At 42.8% G+C, this 19,395-nt stretch overlaps 4 protein-coding genes and 1 non-coding gene across 5 annotated transcripts in view; 3 read left to right on the top strand and 2 right to left on the bottom strand.

The window, feature by feature from the left end:
* Nucleotides 1-4,123: 4,123 nt before the first annotated feature.
* SARC_07740 (hypothetical protein) lies at nt 4,124-4,878 on the top strand (the record flags this gene model as incomplete). Its single annotated transcript, XM_014298313.1, has 2 exons — nt 4,124-4,595; nt 4,688-4,878. The coding sequence occupies 2 exons, from the start codon at nt 4,124-4,126 to the stop codon at nt 4,876-4,878; spliced, it is 663 nt and encodes a 220-aa protein (XP_014153788.1).
* A 424-nt stretch (nt 4,879-5,302) lies between these two features.
* Nucleotides 5,303-6,446, bottom strand: SARC_07739 (hypothetical protein; the record flags this gene model as incomplete). The annotated part of the gene is made up of 3 exons (XM_014298312.1): nt 5,303-5,840; nt 6,100-6,186; nt 6,361-6,446. The coding sequence occupies 3 exons, from the start codon at nt 6,444-6,446 to the stop codon at nt 5,312-5,314; spliced, it is 702 nt and encodes a 233-aa protein (XP_014153787.1). The 3' UTR covers nt 5,303-5,311.
* Nucleotides 6,447-8,935: 2,489 nt separating this feature from the next.
* SARC_30169 lies at nt 8,936-9,008 on the top strand. Its single transcript has one exon. It is a non-coding gene; the product is annotated as a tRNA-Ala (tRNA).
* A 269-nt stretch (nt 9,009-9,277) lies between these two features.
* On the top strand, nt 9,278-15,409 carry SARC_07738 (hypothetical protein). Its single transcript, XM_014298311.1, has 6 exons — nt 9,278-9,394; nt 10,696-10,793; nt 11,668-11,749; nt 12,488-12,625; nt 13,792-13,863; nt 14,730-15,409. The coding sequence occupies exons 1-6, from the start codon at nt 9,355-9,357 to the stop codon at nt 15,059-15,061; spliced, it is 762 nt and encodes a 253-aa protein (XP_014153786.1). The 5' UTR covers nt 9,278-9,354; the 3' UTR covers nt 15,062-15,409.
* A 2,307-nt stretch (nt 15,410-17,716) lies between these two features.
* Nucleotides 17,717-19,395, bottom strand: part of SARC_07737 (hypothetical protein) — a gene marked incomplete at both ends in the record, with an annotated part of 1,977 nt that continues 298 nt past the window's right edge. The window contains 2 exons of the mRNA XM_014298310.1: nt 17,717-17,839; nt 19,162-19,236. Of these exons, the coding sequence (XP_014153785.1) occupies nt 17,717-17,839; nt 19,162-19,236 (198 nt within the window). The remainder of the gene's footprint in view (nt 17,840-19,161; nt 19,237-19,395) is intronic.

The following is a 19,395-nucleotide window of genomic DNA, read 5'->3' as shown; positions in this document are numbered from 1 at the left end:
TCACTAAACCCTAAAACATGTTTTATTTCTCACCCAATGGTAGAGCCTAAACCCTAAAACAGCCCTGGAAATTAACCAAATGTACATAAAAAGTCTTTTTAAATGTACTTTTTAATAAATTTAATCGCAATAAATAGGAGAAAGGAATTGAAAATCGTATTTAGAGAATTTGATCGGGAAATTAGAAAACGTACCCGTAAATTTGTATGTACATATATAGTTTATGAGACACCACCGAACCATATAGTGACTTTCTCGTGTAGGCCATGTACATTTCGGGTATTTCCTCTATAAATATTGTAGTGCCGGGCTCGACGGACTTTATTTTAGCTAGGGGTGAATCAAGCTATTCTCGACAAAAGAAATGTACAGCTATCGAATTGTTTGAAATGATTTGCTCGAGTCTGAAAATTGGATGTGTTTATAACAACGATGTTAATGGCCTGGAACGAGTTATAAAACTGAGTAAACGAGTTACTCAATGAGTTTTTTTTTAGAGGGTTTGGTTTTACGACCAGTTTTGGAACGCGGAAGTGCATGTACGTCTAGTGACTTTCCCATGTAGGGCATACACAAATAGGGTTTTTCCTCTGTGTATATTGTATTGCCAGGTACGACAGTTTTTTTCTTCTTTCAATTAAGGGTGGCCAAGCCGACAAAAAAAATTGTACAGATATCAAATTGTTTGAAAAGTTATGATCGAGTTTGGCAATTGAACAAGTTTCAGCAACGAGTTTTACCTTTTTAGGAATGGGTTTCAATACCGAGTAAACGAGTTGCTCAACGAGTCTTTTTTTAGGGGAGCTCGTGGTTCAAAATGAGTTGCAAAATCAACCCCGAAAAAAACCGTCGAGTTGAGTTACGAGTTGCGACAGTTTTGCCACAAGTTCCAAGCCAATACACGAGGTGCTTACACGAGTTCAATTTGAAATCAAACAAAACCAACCATTTTACTAAATATAGTTACTGTTTACAGCCAATGAAATCACGAGATTGGGCCGACCAGAAGACAATACTATTAGACAAAAGCAAAACTCATAGACCAAAACTCGAAACCAAAACAATAGTAGTCTTCTTTCTTTATTGTTATTGCTTTGTAGTCTATTTGTGTACTCACTCTGTACTATACTGTGGCATGTGCTTTTTGTATGTTCGCCTATTGTTGGTGTATCATACCTACTGGCCATTTTGAAAATAAATAATATTATCCGTATTGTTGGTGTATGTTCTGCACTTATGTATTCGTTGTCCTATCGTGCCGTGCATCCCCTAGTGCATGTTGTGCGATCCTCCGTTGTGAAATCAGTTCGTGGTGGCTCTGTTGTGTTGGTCCTGATCCTGTGATTGATACAATCGCTCGATGTTGGCCTCGAGCCGAGCTAGCATCTGTTGATGATCATGGCGATATCTGATCGCCAGCTGGGTTACCTGAAACGTGTAGAACTCGTAACCTATTATTGTAGTCACCGGAACCGGTGTGAATATTGACTCCCTGTTGTTTGTTGCCCTCTGATTGCGCTGCATATTTGGCCAAGGACCCTATATACTCGTGTGTTACAGGCAATCATAGTGGTATGCTTATGATTGTTATCATAGTGATATACTTAAGATTGTTAGTACATTAAGGTATTGTGTTGTAATTCTGTTGAACACATTAAAGAGTATTGGCATAAAGGTCAGTACGTGAATGTATGGCTGTGCCGATACCTGTCGGAATGAATTCACCCCGATCATCGTAAAATTCATGTTGTAGCCCGGTTGCGGTCTAGATACTTTTGATGCCGCGAAGAAAGTGTAGATTGGCATTCAATTAACCGGGCCACCTAGTGTGTAACTGTGGGTAATCAGTTAGCACGAGGAAGATAAGTATCTCCTATCGTGATTTCGTTATTAGAATATATTTATCTCATTTGCTAGTGAGGGAAAACGAAATGTTTTATTTCGGAGAAAAGCCCTCACTAGGACTTCAAGCAAATCATAGCGAGAGTCGGTCTGGAGGTCTTCTGATAGCCCCGGTCGACTATAAGAAAATACAACGCCCCATGGTGTTGTCTTAGCAGCAAGTGCTCTTAAGGTGCAAGACGGTCCTATATGACCGAATTGTACATATATTTGAAAACTATTGTGCCCTGAATATATGAGGTTTTATATCTTTATATCTCCCAGAAGCCAGCAACCCCCCTCCCTCACAGTTGTGCAAGCACAACGCGAATAATTAATTCTGGGGTTTATCAGGTTTTTTAAACTTCTATTGAGTTTTATAAATCTTGAGGTATATTCTTTTCAATTCTGTCAAAGTTTTTAGGCAAATGCAATTTGCATTTGCCGCCATTTTATATTTTAATAAGACATATATATGTCATCCAAACATGATACATCCTCAAAAGATAAACTTACATTTTTCCATTGGACAAGACAGGGCTGACATCATCAAAATATTCATCATCAAATTTTTTTAATCAAAATTCGGATTCAGAATTTTAGAAAGAAACCCTTGCTTGTGTATTTTATGTACCAATACTATAAGCCGAATAAACATTGTTTGACGACCACCAATAGATTCGGTCTCAAAGCTGCAAAAGCCAAAATATGTGGAATCTGATTCTGTTATCACTTATCAGTGTTATGATCGGCGATCCATGGACCTCTGGAGACTGGATAAAGTCTCCAGGAACTTAGAAGATGCAGCCTTTGTTCGGCCTTTTCCACGCGGTCGCGGACTTGCAGAGAGTCAGAGACGCAAATCGACAATCCAGCGACCCCAGGGGCTCAGAGAGAGGGCCATGCTGGCATGCCGCCATTATGGGCGATCGCAGCGGCAGTACAATTTTGGCGCTTGTTCTGCAATTTGATTATTTCTAAAATAAAATAAAACCCGGTCTCGTGAATACCAAAATGCTCACCTCCAAATTCAAAAACAACTATGGCATAATAAATACATGAGCTACAGCAATAGCTATACCCCTCCCCATGACCCCATCCCACCCTCTAGATTTAAGGTCTCGAGCGGAAAAAAAGGTTATCTCTGCGACATCGATAATTTTGCGGAGACCTTCTAGAGGGCTATGATACAACCACCAATGTTTTATGAGAGTCTCTATATACTATTTAGAGATGAAACCAGCAACCAGCATATATATATATATTCTCTATATTTTTGTATGTAAGAAACTTCCAAACCAACATATACCTCAATTCTTCAATTTGTTCAATTTAGTTCATAACCATTTTTATGAGCTTTTGATATACGATATGGTTCAACATATCATGCAGAGAGTTTTGTTTAATGAGATCCTCTTGATAAAAGGATTACATAATCACCTTTCTTCAAATGGGCGATATTGTGTTTCTCATCCCATCTTTTTTTGAGTTTATGAAGATACTCGTACCTTCTTTAAAGCAGGATAAACATGAATTTTCAGTCTAAGCTGATGCTCAGTCCATTCTTTTTCAGATTTGGGTTTGTTTGGATTGTCTAATTTACCAAATAAGAACAGTTCTCGGCCATAGAAATCATGTAAAGAGAGAAAGAGAAAAATACAAAACCTTTTCGTCTTTTTAGTTTCCCCGAGGTCACCAGTGTAGAATTAAAGACGGAAATATAAATCTTCAGACCCCCTTTGATCTGAAAGTCTAAGTCTCGGACAAGAAAAAGAAGATGAAAAAAAGGATTAAAAAAAATCCAAAAGCTCCCCCATCCTCCCAAATTTTATTTGCTGGGGCTCCCAGTTTTCCCGGTGAAATGTCGGTGCAAAATGCACCAACTCCTACCAATGTGCCTGGTACATACTATATTTCATCCAAGGACTGGGCAAATATGCTTAAATCGATCGCGACGCTCCATGATCTAATTAAAACCCTACATTAGAAATCGTGGACCTTGCATCCCGCCTCAGTACACCGCCAAGCGACAATCACACTACTGCATTTCAACTTGGTGTAAGCTCACCTCAACAACCAACAAATTATGCCACAGTGATCACTACACCGGCAAAAAGACAACAAGAGAATTTACGGACTCGGGAACAGATGACTAGAGATCAGATACAAGATGCACACACCACTACTTCGTATTTGTACACGAATTAATGTTCCTGTTGCAACAGCAGCCAATACTAAAAAGATGTATACACCCCAGACGACGATAAGTGAGGTGAAACACAGATTAGAAGCTCAAGCTATAGCGCTTCATAATGCTATCAAGAAGTTAGATGAAACAAGCCAATCTATACTAAAAATGGTTGCTGATGGTGTAAAAGCGGAACAAACAATCAAGACAGCAACAAAACTAGGAGTGACACTACGAGACGAGGTAGATACACAACCAGGCAAGCTTGAACATATGCAATTCCAAATGAGCAAAATGGCTACGATGATGAAAGAAACGAGAGTGTACATATTTTCTTACGGTTATATCCTAGGCACGAGGGAGGTGACTAGATATTGTACCGGATTCCAATCAGTAGGCAAATTTGGAGCGTTTATGACACAGATGAAGAGCTTCGGAGCCAAGTATGAACCGGGGAGAAGATCTGGGACTTTTGAGAATGCAATTGTGATGTGGTTCGCCCGTGTTCGTCATAACTTAGAGCAGGGTGTAGTAATGCATTTATTTGGGCTGTCCTGTACTCAAACAGTATCAAACATACTTAATAATGGTAAATTTTGTGATGTATGCCTATTTCAGACATCCAGCACATGATTTTTGCTATTAGACGAAGAATCAACAACCGCTGGCTGTTACCGTATTTTGAGGTAGATTACCCAAATACAGCACTCGTCATAGATTGTACAGAGTACTTCTTGGAAACCTCGTCTAACTTAGACACACAAAGAGCCTCGTGTAGCAACTACAAGCATCACAATATCCCGGAGTAATTGGTAGCTATTTCAGGGGCAGCGCATTGTGTGTTCGCTACTCGCCTTATGCCTGGTAAGATCAGCGACCCCGATATCACCGAGCTATATCGGGACAAACTGTTTGGAAGATTATGGCGAAAATCATATGTTATAGGTGATAAAGGATTTCACATATATAGTCTTTTACCGCCTGACTGTACATATAACGTACCGCCCCTCTTAAATAGAGACCAACAATTCACAAGGGATGAAAACCGTACAACGAAGAAAATAACTTCATCTCGCATACATATAGAGCGAGTTAGCCGTCGAGCTGAAATATGTCGGTTTCATTAGCAAGTGTAACTTGCTTTTTATCTTACCGATATCATCTGGCCCTGTGTTTGACGTGATGTGTGAACGATATTTTTTATTCAACCTAAATCAATTTAGTTTATAAAATTCTGCCACATCATCTATCAGCTTTATATGATTGTTGCGCATGACTACGAACGCCTCCGGTGTCCCAGCATACGATAAAGGATCCAGAAAATTTCATACACTCCTTTAAGTACTGTTTCTGACATAGGCCTTCGCGTACTTTCCGCTTCCGTATATCGGGTTCTGTATTCGCTTCATCACTTTGTTGTACGAACGCATCTTGTCTCTCGGCAATTGTGTGGGGGTCCATTCTCAAGTCCATCTTTTCGTTACCTGATGGTATGACCCAATTGCCTAATCTACTGGTACACACAACATTTTCATCATCTGATTCACCGTTTGGTGCTTTCGTCACGGCTGAATCATGGCGATATTTCTCAAGCTTATTTGCTCGAGTCCTGGCACCCTGTTGCGCCGTACTCCATATCAGTGCTGCCACGTGCACGCACTTCCCTTCGATACATAACGGACACACGCAGTAACCTTTCTTAACATAATATTTACCTTCGTTATTTAAAGCAATATTAGCATATGCCTGCGTCAAATTTTGAAATTGTGATCTAGGTATTCGTCCGGTGACTGAGGTTTCATGATTAGCGTGAAATACAGTCTGAAAAACACAACTGCACCCACTTATACTTAGACAGAGATTTAGCAGCTCTGACTGCAGTGTTCGCCTTCTCATTAGGCTCAGCTACATGGGAAGCCGTTCTGGTTTGGCCCTTCTCGTACGTAGCAAAGCAAAAAAAAAACTCCAACATCGTACCCTTTGTTACAACCGGATAACGATACTAATCTACTTTAGCAACCGCAACATACGTATGTCTAAAACCATCTGGTATTGGACAAACACCGAAATCTTCAAGAACCTCAGGGATTTTCTTGATGGGATTGGACTCTCCTGAACTGTATGCAAATGCGACGCTGTCGTCTATATTGTGTCCAGTAATTCCTACACATCCATCCTTTGGACTGTCTTCTCCTCTCAAGGTGATACATTTAGTACCCGAGATATCAAACACTCACGCATTCCTAAATGCATTCAAAGCCAGGCGAAATGACCGCACACACGGCACATACTTGTCGGACGTGAGACATGCTTTTAATGCTTTCAGCATTTCATCGTCGTCGTACTCTCTGTTTGCGTCACTAAGATGCATCTTCATATTAACTAATAAATTATCTACTCGAATACGAAACAATGGCCCCGGCCCCTTCGAAGAGTACAGGTGTCTGATGTAATCACATCCTTTTAGGATAGCTCTTGCAAGAAACATAGCATCCGTCAGGTGCTCAGTGTCAAGAAACTGTCTTCTGTGATCATAAGAAAACATACAGATTATAAAAGACGATAGCATATACTTCGCAGCTTCATTGATCAGACCAAAACAAATGTCTACGCCACCTTCATATACTAAGAAGTCGGAATATATACATGCTACAAAGCATTCTCTATTTGATAATCTACATAAGTAGATGATTTGAACATCCGCTTCATAGGGTGCAATCCACTTCTCACATCGCATGGTTACACAACTGCTTATACCAATACGTGTTTGTTGCCAGGTTCGTATGCACGCAGCCAAAAGCGTTTTCATACCTTCTTTCGTTGCCGCCAGGCCTTTACCATCCAGCTCTCAAAATTCGGAAAATGCTTTCTTCGCGTCATCTGTGCATTTTTCTTTCTCCTTCTGTTTCGCTGGAGGTACATCACCGTCGAATACGTAGACTGGAGTACAGCCAAGTATATTGCTGCAGGTACTGTTGAATAGACTAAATATGTTGATTTTTCCTGTGTACGCGGCTCTGTTACTTCCCCCCCCCCCCCCCTCCCCCATTGTTGTGGACATGGATCCCGTGTGCAATCTATAGTGAATTTATAAAGTTATTTCGTGTGCACCGTTCCATAGTCAAGTGAACTAAAGAGGAAGCATCTACATAGCAGACCTTGTTCTCTAATTGTGGTCTGAGTAGTGATATATGTGTGGGTACCGCTTTGAGCGACGTGATAGACTTGCCATCTATCTCTACAAAGAGAGAGAGTGTGTGTACACGTGGGTTTTGTGTTTGTTTGTTTTGATTTATTGATATAAGTGCAGCCCACGCCCCCCCCCTTGTCCCCACTCAGTTAGCCCCACCACCCCAACAAGTTCTGACAGTACCGACTCCACTGCATCTCCGCATACGATAACCCGAAGTGGTATGCCCTTCCCTTCTCAAATACCCTCTCAACACAACAGACCCCCCCCCCCCTCCCCAATACCCTTAGTACATACCACACCCCCCACTGCCCACTCCCATTCCTCTTCTCCATAGTCACACCATACCACCCCCGCCGACTCCCATTCCCATCCAACCACCCCCGCCGACTCCCATTCCCATCCAACCACCCCCTCATCACGCCATCACAATATACTCTCCGTCTTCCCCTATATCTCTTCTCCGCAACCCCAGCCCTTCCACTACTACACACAATTCCTATATATCACCTCCCCCCTCCACTATACCTCTTCTCCACAAACCCAGCCCCTCCGCTACTACACACAATTCCCATATACCACCTCCCCCTTCCCCTATACCCTTTCCCCACGATAATCTCGACGTCACTCATGCTTTTGGATTCGACTCTAACCTCGCAGCATTTTATACGCCCGTCACAACTCCAGTATATGCCCCCGGTCCCAACGCTGACTTCTTTGATTCCGAACCCGCCGCCCTACGCGCACAAATCCCCCTCATCCCAGCTGATCATTTATCCTGTGCGCCGACCAATGTACCTTGCCGTACTCTCTCCCGCCGTATGAATTCATCCCAGCAACGCCGTCTAGCTTATCGTATTCACCAACTCAAACATCGAATCAAATCATTCATCTCTACAACAAAGCCTGAGTTCACACTTGCAGATGCCGTTGATTTAGATCCAAGCCTCCCGACTGATACTTCTGGTCTGACGCCATCGATCGGGAGCGAGCCGCTCACGACCGCAATAGCCTCGCCGATGCCATTCCTCTATCTGATGTCCCCTCAACCGCCAAAATCATCCATTCCAAGTATGCTTTTACCAGTTAACATGATGAAAATGGCGATTTAACAGTTTATAAGACCCGCATGGTCGCCCGTGGAGATGAACAACTCCACGGGGACTTATTTTGGGACACTTTTGCCCCTACCGCATCGTCCTCTACTCTCCGTACCTTCCTTGCTACCGCAGCATTCCAAAATCGGTCGGTACATCATTTCGATTTAAATACCGCCTACCAATACGCCAAGCTTGACACCCCGGTTTACATGTTTCCATCGAAGGGTAACGTTGAGCTGGACCACTACGCACCCAATAAGATTCTCAGACTCTTCCGTAGCCTTTACGGCCTCAAGCAAGCCGGCCGGCTTTGGAATCAGGACATAGGCCGCACATTATGTCACCTCGGATTTATACATAGCAAACAGGACGAATACAACTGGCTTCACTCTGAACGCGATTTATTCTTGTCGTTTATGTTGATGAGGTAGTTCCTGCCATGGTCCGCGATTCTGGCAATGTCGAGTGGCTTTTCGACAAACCTTCTCTTATGTACAGCATGAAGAATCTCGAGCTTGCCTCTGCCACCTCGTTGGCCTCCGCATTCTTAAACATAAATTTGAGCCCACAACCATATGGGAATTAACTCAGTTGGTAGAGTGCGTGCTTTGCATGCACGAAGTCGGGAGTTCGATTCTCTCATTCTCCATTTTTTTAGCTCCCAACTGGATAAGCTAGCGCGATTCTCGACTGAGTACTGGAGACCTCCGCGGGCCCAGCCGAAAGGAGCAACGGAAAAACGTATTAGAATTTTAGATACGATACTCTACTTTACTTTATATAGAAACATTGTCATTTTGGCGGGCTAGGTCAGGGAACACCATTTTCTAGAATCTACAACCTCTCTCAAAAATACTCACTTTCACTGGTAGAGAGCATAAAAGTAAATCGGAAATCAACAACAAAAACAGTCAAACACCACTGACCACAGCCCACCACTGTGAATTCGTTATTTAAATATACTGCGCTTCCCGTACCCGCACATATCAAGCAACATGTCAAACTCCGATGTCACGATTCAATTCCTCGGCCATGGTATTTTGTTGATCTGTTCTCTCTGCAATTAAACTCTGCGTGTATGCTTTTACTTTGCCAGTAGTGTAAGCTAGTCCAGACTCGTATAATGTTTGAAAATCATAGCGACGTGTGTTAAAGGCTTGTAACATTGGTTATGGTCCGTTTTTAAATTTAAATGTGCTGCACTGGTATGCTGTGGCCAGGTGTCTGTTATATTCTTAAAATATTACAATACTTGCGTGTTTAGCTCAATCCAAAAGAAAAAACGAGCTGTGAGGAGTACAGTTCGATGCGTGTGCCAATTTCCAGAAACCATCAACAAGTATATACAAAATTTGGAATTACTGTCGTGTCTTGTATGGTTGCGCGCTACCACATTAACGACCTCGCCACGAACCACAAACACGCAAATACACGAGGATTCTACAGGAGACGTCGGCGGGACTTGAAAGATAACGGCTGGGTTTGAAAGATATCGTACTACCATTGGTCGGTGCACATAGTGTTGTCACGGTCAATCGATATTTATTTTTATTATGTGTTTGCACACAGTATTGATATTCTACGACACCTACAGCCTCAGCAGACAAGTAAAATGACACAATATGTATTCTCGTATGGCGCGGTGTGTAATTGGCTTCATACACAGTTTAGTTTTAGTTGTGACGTAAATCGAGACTTTAAAACAAAAATCGAGGTTACGAATATGTATGCAAAGCAATATGCAGTGTGAGCTAAATACTATATAAATCGTGGAGTTAACCACTCCGGACGATTCTGGTCCTGCGTGCATCATACATAGCCATCAAAATTCACGTGTGGATTGGCATTTCGTACTCATATCCGAGTTTAGGGTTTTCTATCGATATACAACACACTGCAGTGAATCTCTAATTGCCGAGCATCTCTATATATAGTGCGTGAGAGAGGTAGCTCTATTTGACCACGCTCTTATGCGCACCTATACGCGGTTCCTGTCAAGCGCTGTTGTGTGACTCTTGGCTTTTGTTGGGTTCTTGCTGTGGGGATTAAAGTTGCACGTCAACTTAACCCATATGTAGGAATTCGATCGATTACTGGTATCTAACCCCATCCGTTTATTTCTACGATATGGCTTCACGTGACCATCATGGGATATGTGTATGAGCGTATGTGACGTACACGAACAGATGTTAGTACCCGTAAGGTGTTCATGTATTGGTCCCTAATAGTGCAACGACTGCTAGTATTCCTATTTCAGATCCCATGTAACACGTGTTCTATCTTTTTCAGTACCATCACTTGCACTTATCCATCGTATGCGATACCCAAACCTACAGCGGCCTTTTCCATCTCAGTTAAGGGGTTTGTGATTCTCATCGATCCCTGGCTGAACAATCCCAAAGCACCCGAAGGCGCCATTGACACACTGACTAAGGTATGCGTAAGAACGATGCGCGAGAGAGTGTTTTAATGGCGGGTGTTTATCTATGTAGAGTGGCCGGGTGTGTCATCTATACAGAGTGGGCGGGTGTGATGTACAGGGTATTCGAAACATATGGTGCTAACTTGTATGGTCTCTACAAACCTCGTCATGTATGTTGGATTCTATGCACAGGCGTATCCAATGTTGTCCTACAAGTGTACATACACTCCCAAACAACTTGTGCATGTATTCATACTTTCACAAGAGGTTTGTCGTTATTTGTATTGCATGACTTACTGTTCGGCACTATATGTACCATGTAATACGTTTACTGATTTGTTCCAGCTCTATCCTCAATGCTGAATGCTGCTGTCGTTTTGTTAGTTAGTACGTTTATCGCTAGTCGCATGAATAGACTACTGTATGGTTCAATTAGCCGGGTCAAGTGTGTAGTGCGTTGATTGCTATCTAGACTGATGCGATGCGGATCTCAGCGTACAAGTAAATCGCTTAGGCTCAACGTGAGGTATTTTAGTACACAAACAAACACACAATACACTTGTACACCTATTGCCATTCAAAACAACTCTCAATTCACAACTGAATATCTTTCACGTGGTAAATCATCACACAGGGAAATGCTATTATGACCAATATCCACTTACCTACCGTTTACTCTGACCAATATCCACTTACCTACCGTTTACTCTGACCAATATCCACTTACCTACCGTTTACTGCAACTAATAGCCACTTAGCTACCGTTTACTCTGACCAATATCCACTTACCTACCGTTTACTGCAACTAATATCCACTCATCTACCGTTTACTCTGACCAATATCCACTCACCTACCGTTTTGCTATCGCTTTCTACCACCGCCCAGGTGGATGTCATTCTGATCAGTCATGGTCACTTCGACCACGTGGGTGATGCGGCGATGCTCGCCAAGAAGTTTAAGGCCCAGGGTGAGTTTCGTATTCGTAAAGAGGTCTGACGATAAGCATTCGTGTGCATTGTTTAAGGGGTGTGGATGGACAATACTTCTTCTGCAACCGTCATCGGAACATGCATAGCCCATTGTACTGGCCGTGCATGCCTCTAGACACACCGTTCTATCGTAATTACTATAGTTCAGTCCATGGATTGTTGCGTATGTCTTTCAACGTTTTTACGTTTATACTATAACGAGGGGCCATTCAGCCAAAAGCACTAGGCGAAGCGCTTGACCAATCAGCCTATGTCCGTGCCAGTTCAGTCTGTGCTTTACGTAGAGGTATGGCTCTGCTCGAGGGTCAGTATCTACTAAATGGATAGTGATTCGTTCTGTTTTTGGGTAGTGGACTGGATATTGAGATAGCAGGCTTACTTTTATCCTAAAGTATACTATTGGGGATTTAGCTGAACGTGCACTTTGGCAAGCCACTATTTCCACAAACGAGTTATCATTTAAATTTATGAGTCTGCGCGTTCTTGTGAAATCATCCTTGCATACACAAAACAACAATTCAGGGGTAAACAAACAGAGAGGAAACTACCTTTCCTCATCTTATAAATACTGACAATGCTCCGCACACACTCATGACAACTGTCCTAGGCATACTAACTACTTTGTTATGTACTCTAAGAGCTATACTATTACTAACTACTTTGTTATGTACTCTAAGAGCTATACTATTACTAACTACTTTGTTATGTACTCACAGTGTACTGTATACACGAGGTGTCGTTCTACCTGAAGGGCGAGGGAGTGGCGGATGAGCAAATAGTGGGCATGAATATAGGCGGCACGGCAGACCTTGGAAACGGATGCCAGGCCACTATGACACAAGCGGTGCACTCGGGTGAGTTCATAGTTGTATCTTTCACGGATTCATAGTACATAATGAGTGTATATGATATTTAGTATACGCATTCATAGTACATAATGAATGTATATAATATGTAGTATACCCATTCATAGTACATAATGAATGTATATAATATTTAGTATACCCATTCATAGTACATAATGCATGTATATAATAGGTAGTATACCCATTCATAGTACATAATATATGTATATAATATGTAGTATACGCATTCATAGTACATAGTGCATGTATATAATATGCAGTATACCTACTATGACACAAGCAGTGCACTCAGTTGAGGTCATAGTTGTATCTGTCACGGATTCATAGTACATAAGGAATGTATGTATTATGTAGTATACCTGGAAATTGCAGATGTGTGTGTGTATGTGCATGTGTGTGTGTATGTGCGTGTGTGTGTGTATGTGCATGTGTGTAGGGGCGACCGCCTGGATGGGTATAGAAGTATGTGTGCAGTTGTCCATGCAGCGATGGTGAAAGTCATATAAGGGTTGTAGAAACCGTACAAAACCACAGTTACTTGCACATAGTATACGCATACTCTATCGCACATTAAAGTGTCTCAACCTCAGACATACAAACTATCACGTTGTAGTCGTTTGTAAATTATACATCTCAAGCATGTAGCGAACTTGGCATCTACTCGCGTATACACATGCACGGTTATATGTGATACATAACACACAGTGTGCAGTTGAGGTATGGTTATATGTGATACATAACACACAGTGTGCAGTTAAGGTATGGTTATATGTGACACATAACACACAGTGTGCAGTTGAGGTATGGTCCGTACGTTCTACAAATTACCAAGTCACTATAGAGCAAATAAGCGTAAACCTATCGAGCACCTACAAACCATATGCGTTCAAGATTACATGTGTAGGGCGTGTGCATACCTGCACATTAAATCACTCGTGTGCAAGGTCGTGAGTCATAGCTGCCATATCACACGCATTCAGTCTACACGCCACACGGGCACATCTCCCCATCAGACCATGTAAACGAGCTGTCCCGGAATGACTGCGTTATGGTCAGTCCAGTCCTATTGACAGCACAGCCATAGGCACAGCACACGGATGTTGTGTCTTGTCTTCTTCTTCGCTGAACGAGTTTAATGCTATTGCTATTTATAGGTGGGTGTGGATCGGAACATCCCTTACAGGTCGGAGGTGCAGCGGCTGGCTGGGTGGTCCACTTGCCCAATGGTATGTACACTGTTGACACTTGGACGCCGCTACATGCGGTTGATATTGGTGCCTTGTTGGAATGGTGTCTGGTGTGAGGTAGACTTTGGAATAGAATGTGATACTGGGAGGGTTGTGTGGCATGTCATGCTGCAGCATTGGTTCTCAATGGTATGTCGTATTCACCACGTGTATAGCGCTGCCTGCGCTGTACGAAAGAGGTTGCACAATGGTGTGTGGTATTAGAAAACGTGTGCACACCACATGTTTTCATAGTAAGAGAATCGTGAAGTTCGGTATTTGCATGAGGGCCCGTGTTCGTGCTCATGCTAGTTGTGAACACATCGCTCGCTCCAGTAGCCCCCCATTGCCGGGTGGAGTACAATCGTGTGTGTAGCTGAATATAGGCACACATGTGAAGTAGTCAGAAATCATTGGCCCTCAAATCCTCGCTACATAGAGGGTTGCACAATAGTCTGTGATGTCAGAAAACGTGTACACAGTGTATGTTTTCGTAGTGAGAGAATTGTGAAGGCCCGTTGCCGGGTGGAATACAATCGTATGTGTAGCTGGATATACGCACGTGACGTATTCAGCGGTGTTAGCTTTAGACCCACTCTACATAGAGGGCTGCGCATGCACCACTCAGGTGGTACAAAACGTCAACGGAACATATTGAGAACCCTCGTCCTTTACATCTGGGTGTAGCACTCCCATGCATAGGCGTATGGACCGATGTACTTCATCCGGTGGGTCTGTTTGTATCGCTTTTCAAACCATCCGTGTCCACAAGCCTCATATCATATCCTGCTATCCGAAACTCAACATTCGACTATCTATTTATTTATTCAATCTGTGGGGGATGTGTATGGGGGGGCGTATATTAGGCCACCGCATCTATCACTCAGGTGACACAGACGTGTTCGGAGACATGAAGGTGATCTCGGACCTATACAGCCCCGATGTAGCGTTGCTCAGCATCGGCGACCACTACACCATGGGACCACGTGGGGCGGCATACGCAATCAACAACCTGCTCAAGTCTGTGAACATCGTTGTTCCTATGCATTTCGGTACCTTCCCCTTACTCGCGGGCACCCCTGCCGAGCTGAAGAAGCTGGTGACGTCCAAGACGGTCAATGTGTGCGAATTGAAGCCGGGAGAAACGCTTGATTTGCCAGGGCGTAGTGTTGGGGAGGCACTCTCGGCATTGCACTGATATGCGCATACGACGGTTTAGTATGCATATGTACATACATTTGTCAAAAGATTTAGTGTGCATAGGTACATACATGTGTCTATGCAGTACTGATTTTTATTATGTATATATACATCCGCTTGTCCATGTATAGCCACATCTGTAAGTTGCGCAGAGAGATGTGCGCAAATAGAAAAATACATCCCAAAACTCGTTATTTGTTATATATGTACCTTCATATTAAACAAATAACAAACAACATATAAAAATATTTAAACAAATATATAACATATAAAGTTATATCCGTTATGTTTTATACGTACCTTCATGTTAAACAAATAACAAATAACTTATAAAAATACATAACATATAAAGTTATATACATTGTGTTTTATACGTACCTTCATACTTGTCCCTTCCGTTCGGAATCACCTGCGTAGAGCTGGTGCAACCGGTGACGTCTAAAACCTGCACAAGAAGACACGTTTGATTATCCCGCGCGTAGTGTTTGGGAGGACCTCACTGCGTTGCACTGGGGCGATACGTGGCTGTACTTTGAAATAGTTTATAGTATGGTGCATACATACTTATATGCGTATGTTTAGTATTACGTGACTGTGCTTTGCCAAATAATTTATAGTAAGGTACATACATACTTATATGCCTATGTTTAGTATTACGTGACTGTACTTTGCCAAATACTACATAGTATAGTCCATGTATGCTTATATGCGCATGTTGCGTTACGTTGCTGTACTTTGCCAAATAATACATGGTAAAGTGCATACATACTTTCAGATGATACATCGTATCATCCATGCACACTTATATGTGCTTGTTGTACGTATAGTTGTGTGCAAATCATGGAGATTTGAGCCGAAGCCATGGGTGACATACCTACCAGTCGAACTGTATGAATTATGAAGAAGCCCTTGAATTGCACCGCCGCACTGCTAGGGGGCTCCCTCTGTAATGGGCTGATATATGCATGGATTGTTCCTGAAAATCAATCACATACTATACTGCAAGTGTATGTGTATACTACACTTGTAGGTAGGTGTAGGTGAGTAGTGCAAGTATTGGAGTATATGCTCGGATGGGCGTTGTCAGGCCTTGGCTTCATAGACTTGCATTATATTACCTGCATTCTAATAGGTGTGGAAGTGTTTAAGAAAAGGAAAACATATACTTAGACGCACTCACGAACGCGCATGTGCGATCTTTTAGGACGAGAGTGGCACGAGTACAGCTACAACAATACACTAAAGTATCTCTACGACGCTCCCAGTCCGGTGAGTCACTTCTCATACAGAGGTGGTACTGGGGAAGTACTCACCACGCTGTCCTCAGTGTATACATACGCATGAAGTATTGGAGGGTGTAAGCACACATCTCCAGGCACCGGGTATACTCATGTAGCAGTGTATATTTGTACACACCCATATCTGGTATGCTTATGGCGGGATGCGAGATACATGCAAAGATACGGACCACTTTCCAACTAAGTACCGAACATCAGCACTGTTCAGTGCACACCCGTCGCGGTTTAGCACTCGTAGTCACACTCAATCAATCACACGCTCCACAGTGGCGGTGGATCTCGGAGGGGTTAAGAACACGGCACTCGGCACTTGGACCATTGCCGATGTAGTCAAGTAGTAACTGAAGACTCGGTTATCCCAAAGCAAAACCCATGAGGACAATTAACGAGGATTTGGCACTACGGGGGGAGCCGCTGCATGACCAGTGATGTGCCATGACAATTCGTCTCGCTATTTATGGATGGAAATGTATGTGATGACTCATGCGTACGATAATGAGATAGTACACCTAGTGCTGAGATGACTCATGCGTATGACAGTGAGATAGTACATCTACTAGTGAAGTGATGACTCATACGTATGACAGTCATAGTACATCTACTAGTGAAGTGATGACTCATGCGTATGACAGTCATAGTACATCTACTAGTGAAGTGATGACTCATATGTATGACAGTCATAGTACATCTACTAGTGAAGTGATGACTCATGCGTATGACAGTCATAGTACATCTACTAGTGAAGTGATGACTCATGCGTATGACAGTCATAGTCCATCTACTAGTGAAGTGATGACTCATGCGTATGACAGTCATAGTACATCTACTAGTGAAGTGATGACTCATGCGTATGACAGGGAGATAGTACACCTAATGATGAGATGACTCATGCGTATGACAGTGAGATAGTACATCTACTAGTGAAGTGATTACACATGCGTATGACAGTGAGATTGTACATCTACTAGTGAAGTGATGACTCATGCGTATGACAGTGAGATAGTACATCTAGTGATGAGGCGGCTAGAGGCTATTCCTTCTCTTGTGGGGGTGGTAGATGTAAACCTATCGCCCTCGACTCAGTAGCGATAGCACCAGAGGGTGTTGCTGTATATTGTACCTGTGCCAGATGGTCCCCACTTGTGTGCGTCGTACCCGTGCTTTGTGTACAGTAAAGTTCACGGAAATAAAATGACAAATGTCTGTAGATGTATCTTCAGGCACTCACAATCCTCTAGCTCAGCTAAACCTTCAACATGCAATCCCGCCAAGCACGTCCAACGGCAGACTCGAATACAATACGTATGACTACCAAAGCACATGAAAGCGTTTATTCTGAATAGTCGCAAGTGCTCTTAACACGTGGTCAGCGTCCCGTTGTGCGCAGTGATAAACGTACTCAGAGCCTTGTACGCGTTTCCACCCTCCCGTTGTAACATGAGTTTGGCATCGGCTTCGTCAATTCCTAGTTCCGTTTTCTGGATGCAAGTCAGGGGTTGTGTCATTCCGTTAGCTTAAAAGTGATAGGTCTTATTGGTATAGGCATAGAGCTACACAAACGCCTACCAATGCGTATCGATGGGCGGTTGAAGTAGGTTTGTAGTGGTGTATATTGTGTATATTGGTAGGTCCGATAGGTGTCGTAGATGAATACTATGCGATATATAACTTGACACGGCAAGAGGGGTTGACTAACGGGGGTTGACGGGTGAGTAAGATATCACTGGATCCCACACAGACTGGAATATAGTACCATGTGAGATCAGGTACTTCTCCAGGTAGATACCCGCTAAGTCAAACGACCCAATGTCCCGTTCTCAAGTGCTCACGAGTTCATGTTGATACTCTGATACTCGCTCATACGCGACTACTGCCAACTACACACCATAAACCGCAAACCGCAATCTCGCAGTAGGCATGGTATCGCAATCACCATGACAACAATCACCATGACAACATTCTGGTTAGTGGTTGACCACCCGTGAACACGCGCCATGCGTTATACATATGCAGAGCTCCAGGACAAGACACAACATACCTCCACGACACGAATTATATATAAATGAGCTCTGATTATTCAGCATGGTCAAAGTATATGAAAATACTACAAATAGCCTAAAACGTGACATATATACGGTTGATGCTGGCGGCATACACTATTTCAAAAAATGAAGCAAATGCAAATACTAGACACAAAATTACAGGTGACTCGTTTGCTAAACTATACATTCAAGAAGGATGACGTGCCTGACAACAATACCACACCCATACCAATAGCTCATACTAGACAAAATTACAGGTGACTCGTTTGCTAAATTACACATTCAAGAAAGATGCCGTGCCTGACAACGATACCACACCCATACCAATAGCTCATACTAGACACGACTCGTTTGCTAAACTACACATTCAAGAAGGATAACGTGCCTGACAACAATGCCACACCCATACCAATAGCAACAATACCACACCCATACCAATAGCAACAATACCACACTCATACCAATAGCAACAATACCACACCCATACCAATAGCAATAATACCACACCCATACCAATAGCAACAATACCACACCCATACCAATAGCAACAATACCACATCCATACCACACCCATACCAATAGCAACAATACCACACCCATACCAATAGCAACAATACCACATCCATACCAATAGCAACAATACCACACCCATACCAATAGCAACAATACCACACCCATACCAATAGCAACAATACCACACCCATACCAATAGCAACAATACCACACAGATACCAATAACAACAATACCACACACATACCAATAGCTCGACATCGGATTCCTCGACTTTTACGAGCGCCAATTTCCTGTCACGAACCATTCGTTCGATTTTGATCTAGTAACAGAACGGGGATGGGCAAAGATCAATGAGATTTGAATTGCTCAAAGTCGACTTGTGTGTGTTTATGGTTGATATGAGGCGAGTGACAATTTACGACAATCAAATCTGATGTATGCATGATATGCGCGTACAGTATGGAAGGCAGAGCATATA

Source organism: Sphaeroforma arctica (assembly GCF_001186125.1).
Source record: "Sphaeroforma arctica JP610 unplaced genomic scaffold supercont1.633, whole genome shotgun sequence".
Classification (NCBI taxonomy): domain Eukaryota; class Ichthyosporea; order Ichthyophonida; genus Sphaeroforma; species Sphaeroforma arctica.
Note: the sequence above shows the minus strand (reverse complement) of the source record. Positions and strands in the feature narration are given on the sequence as shown.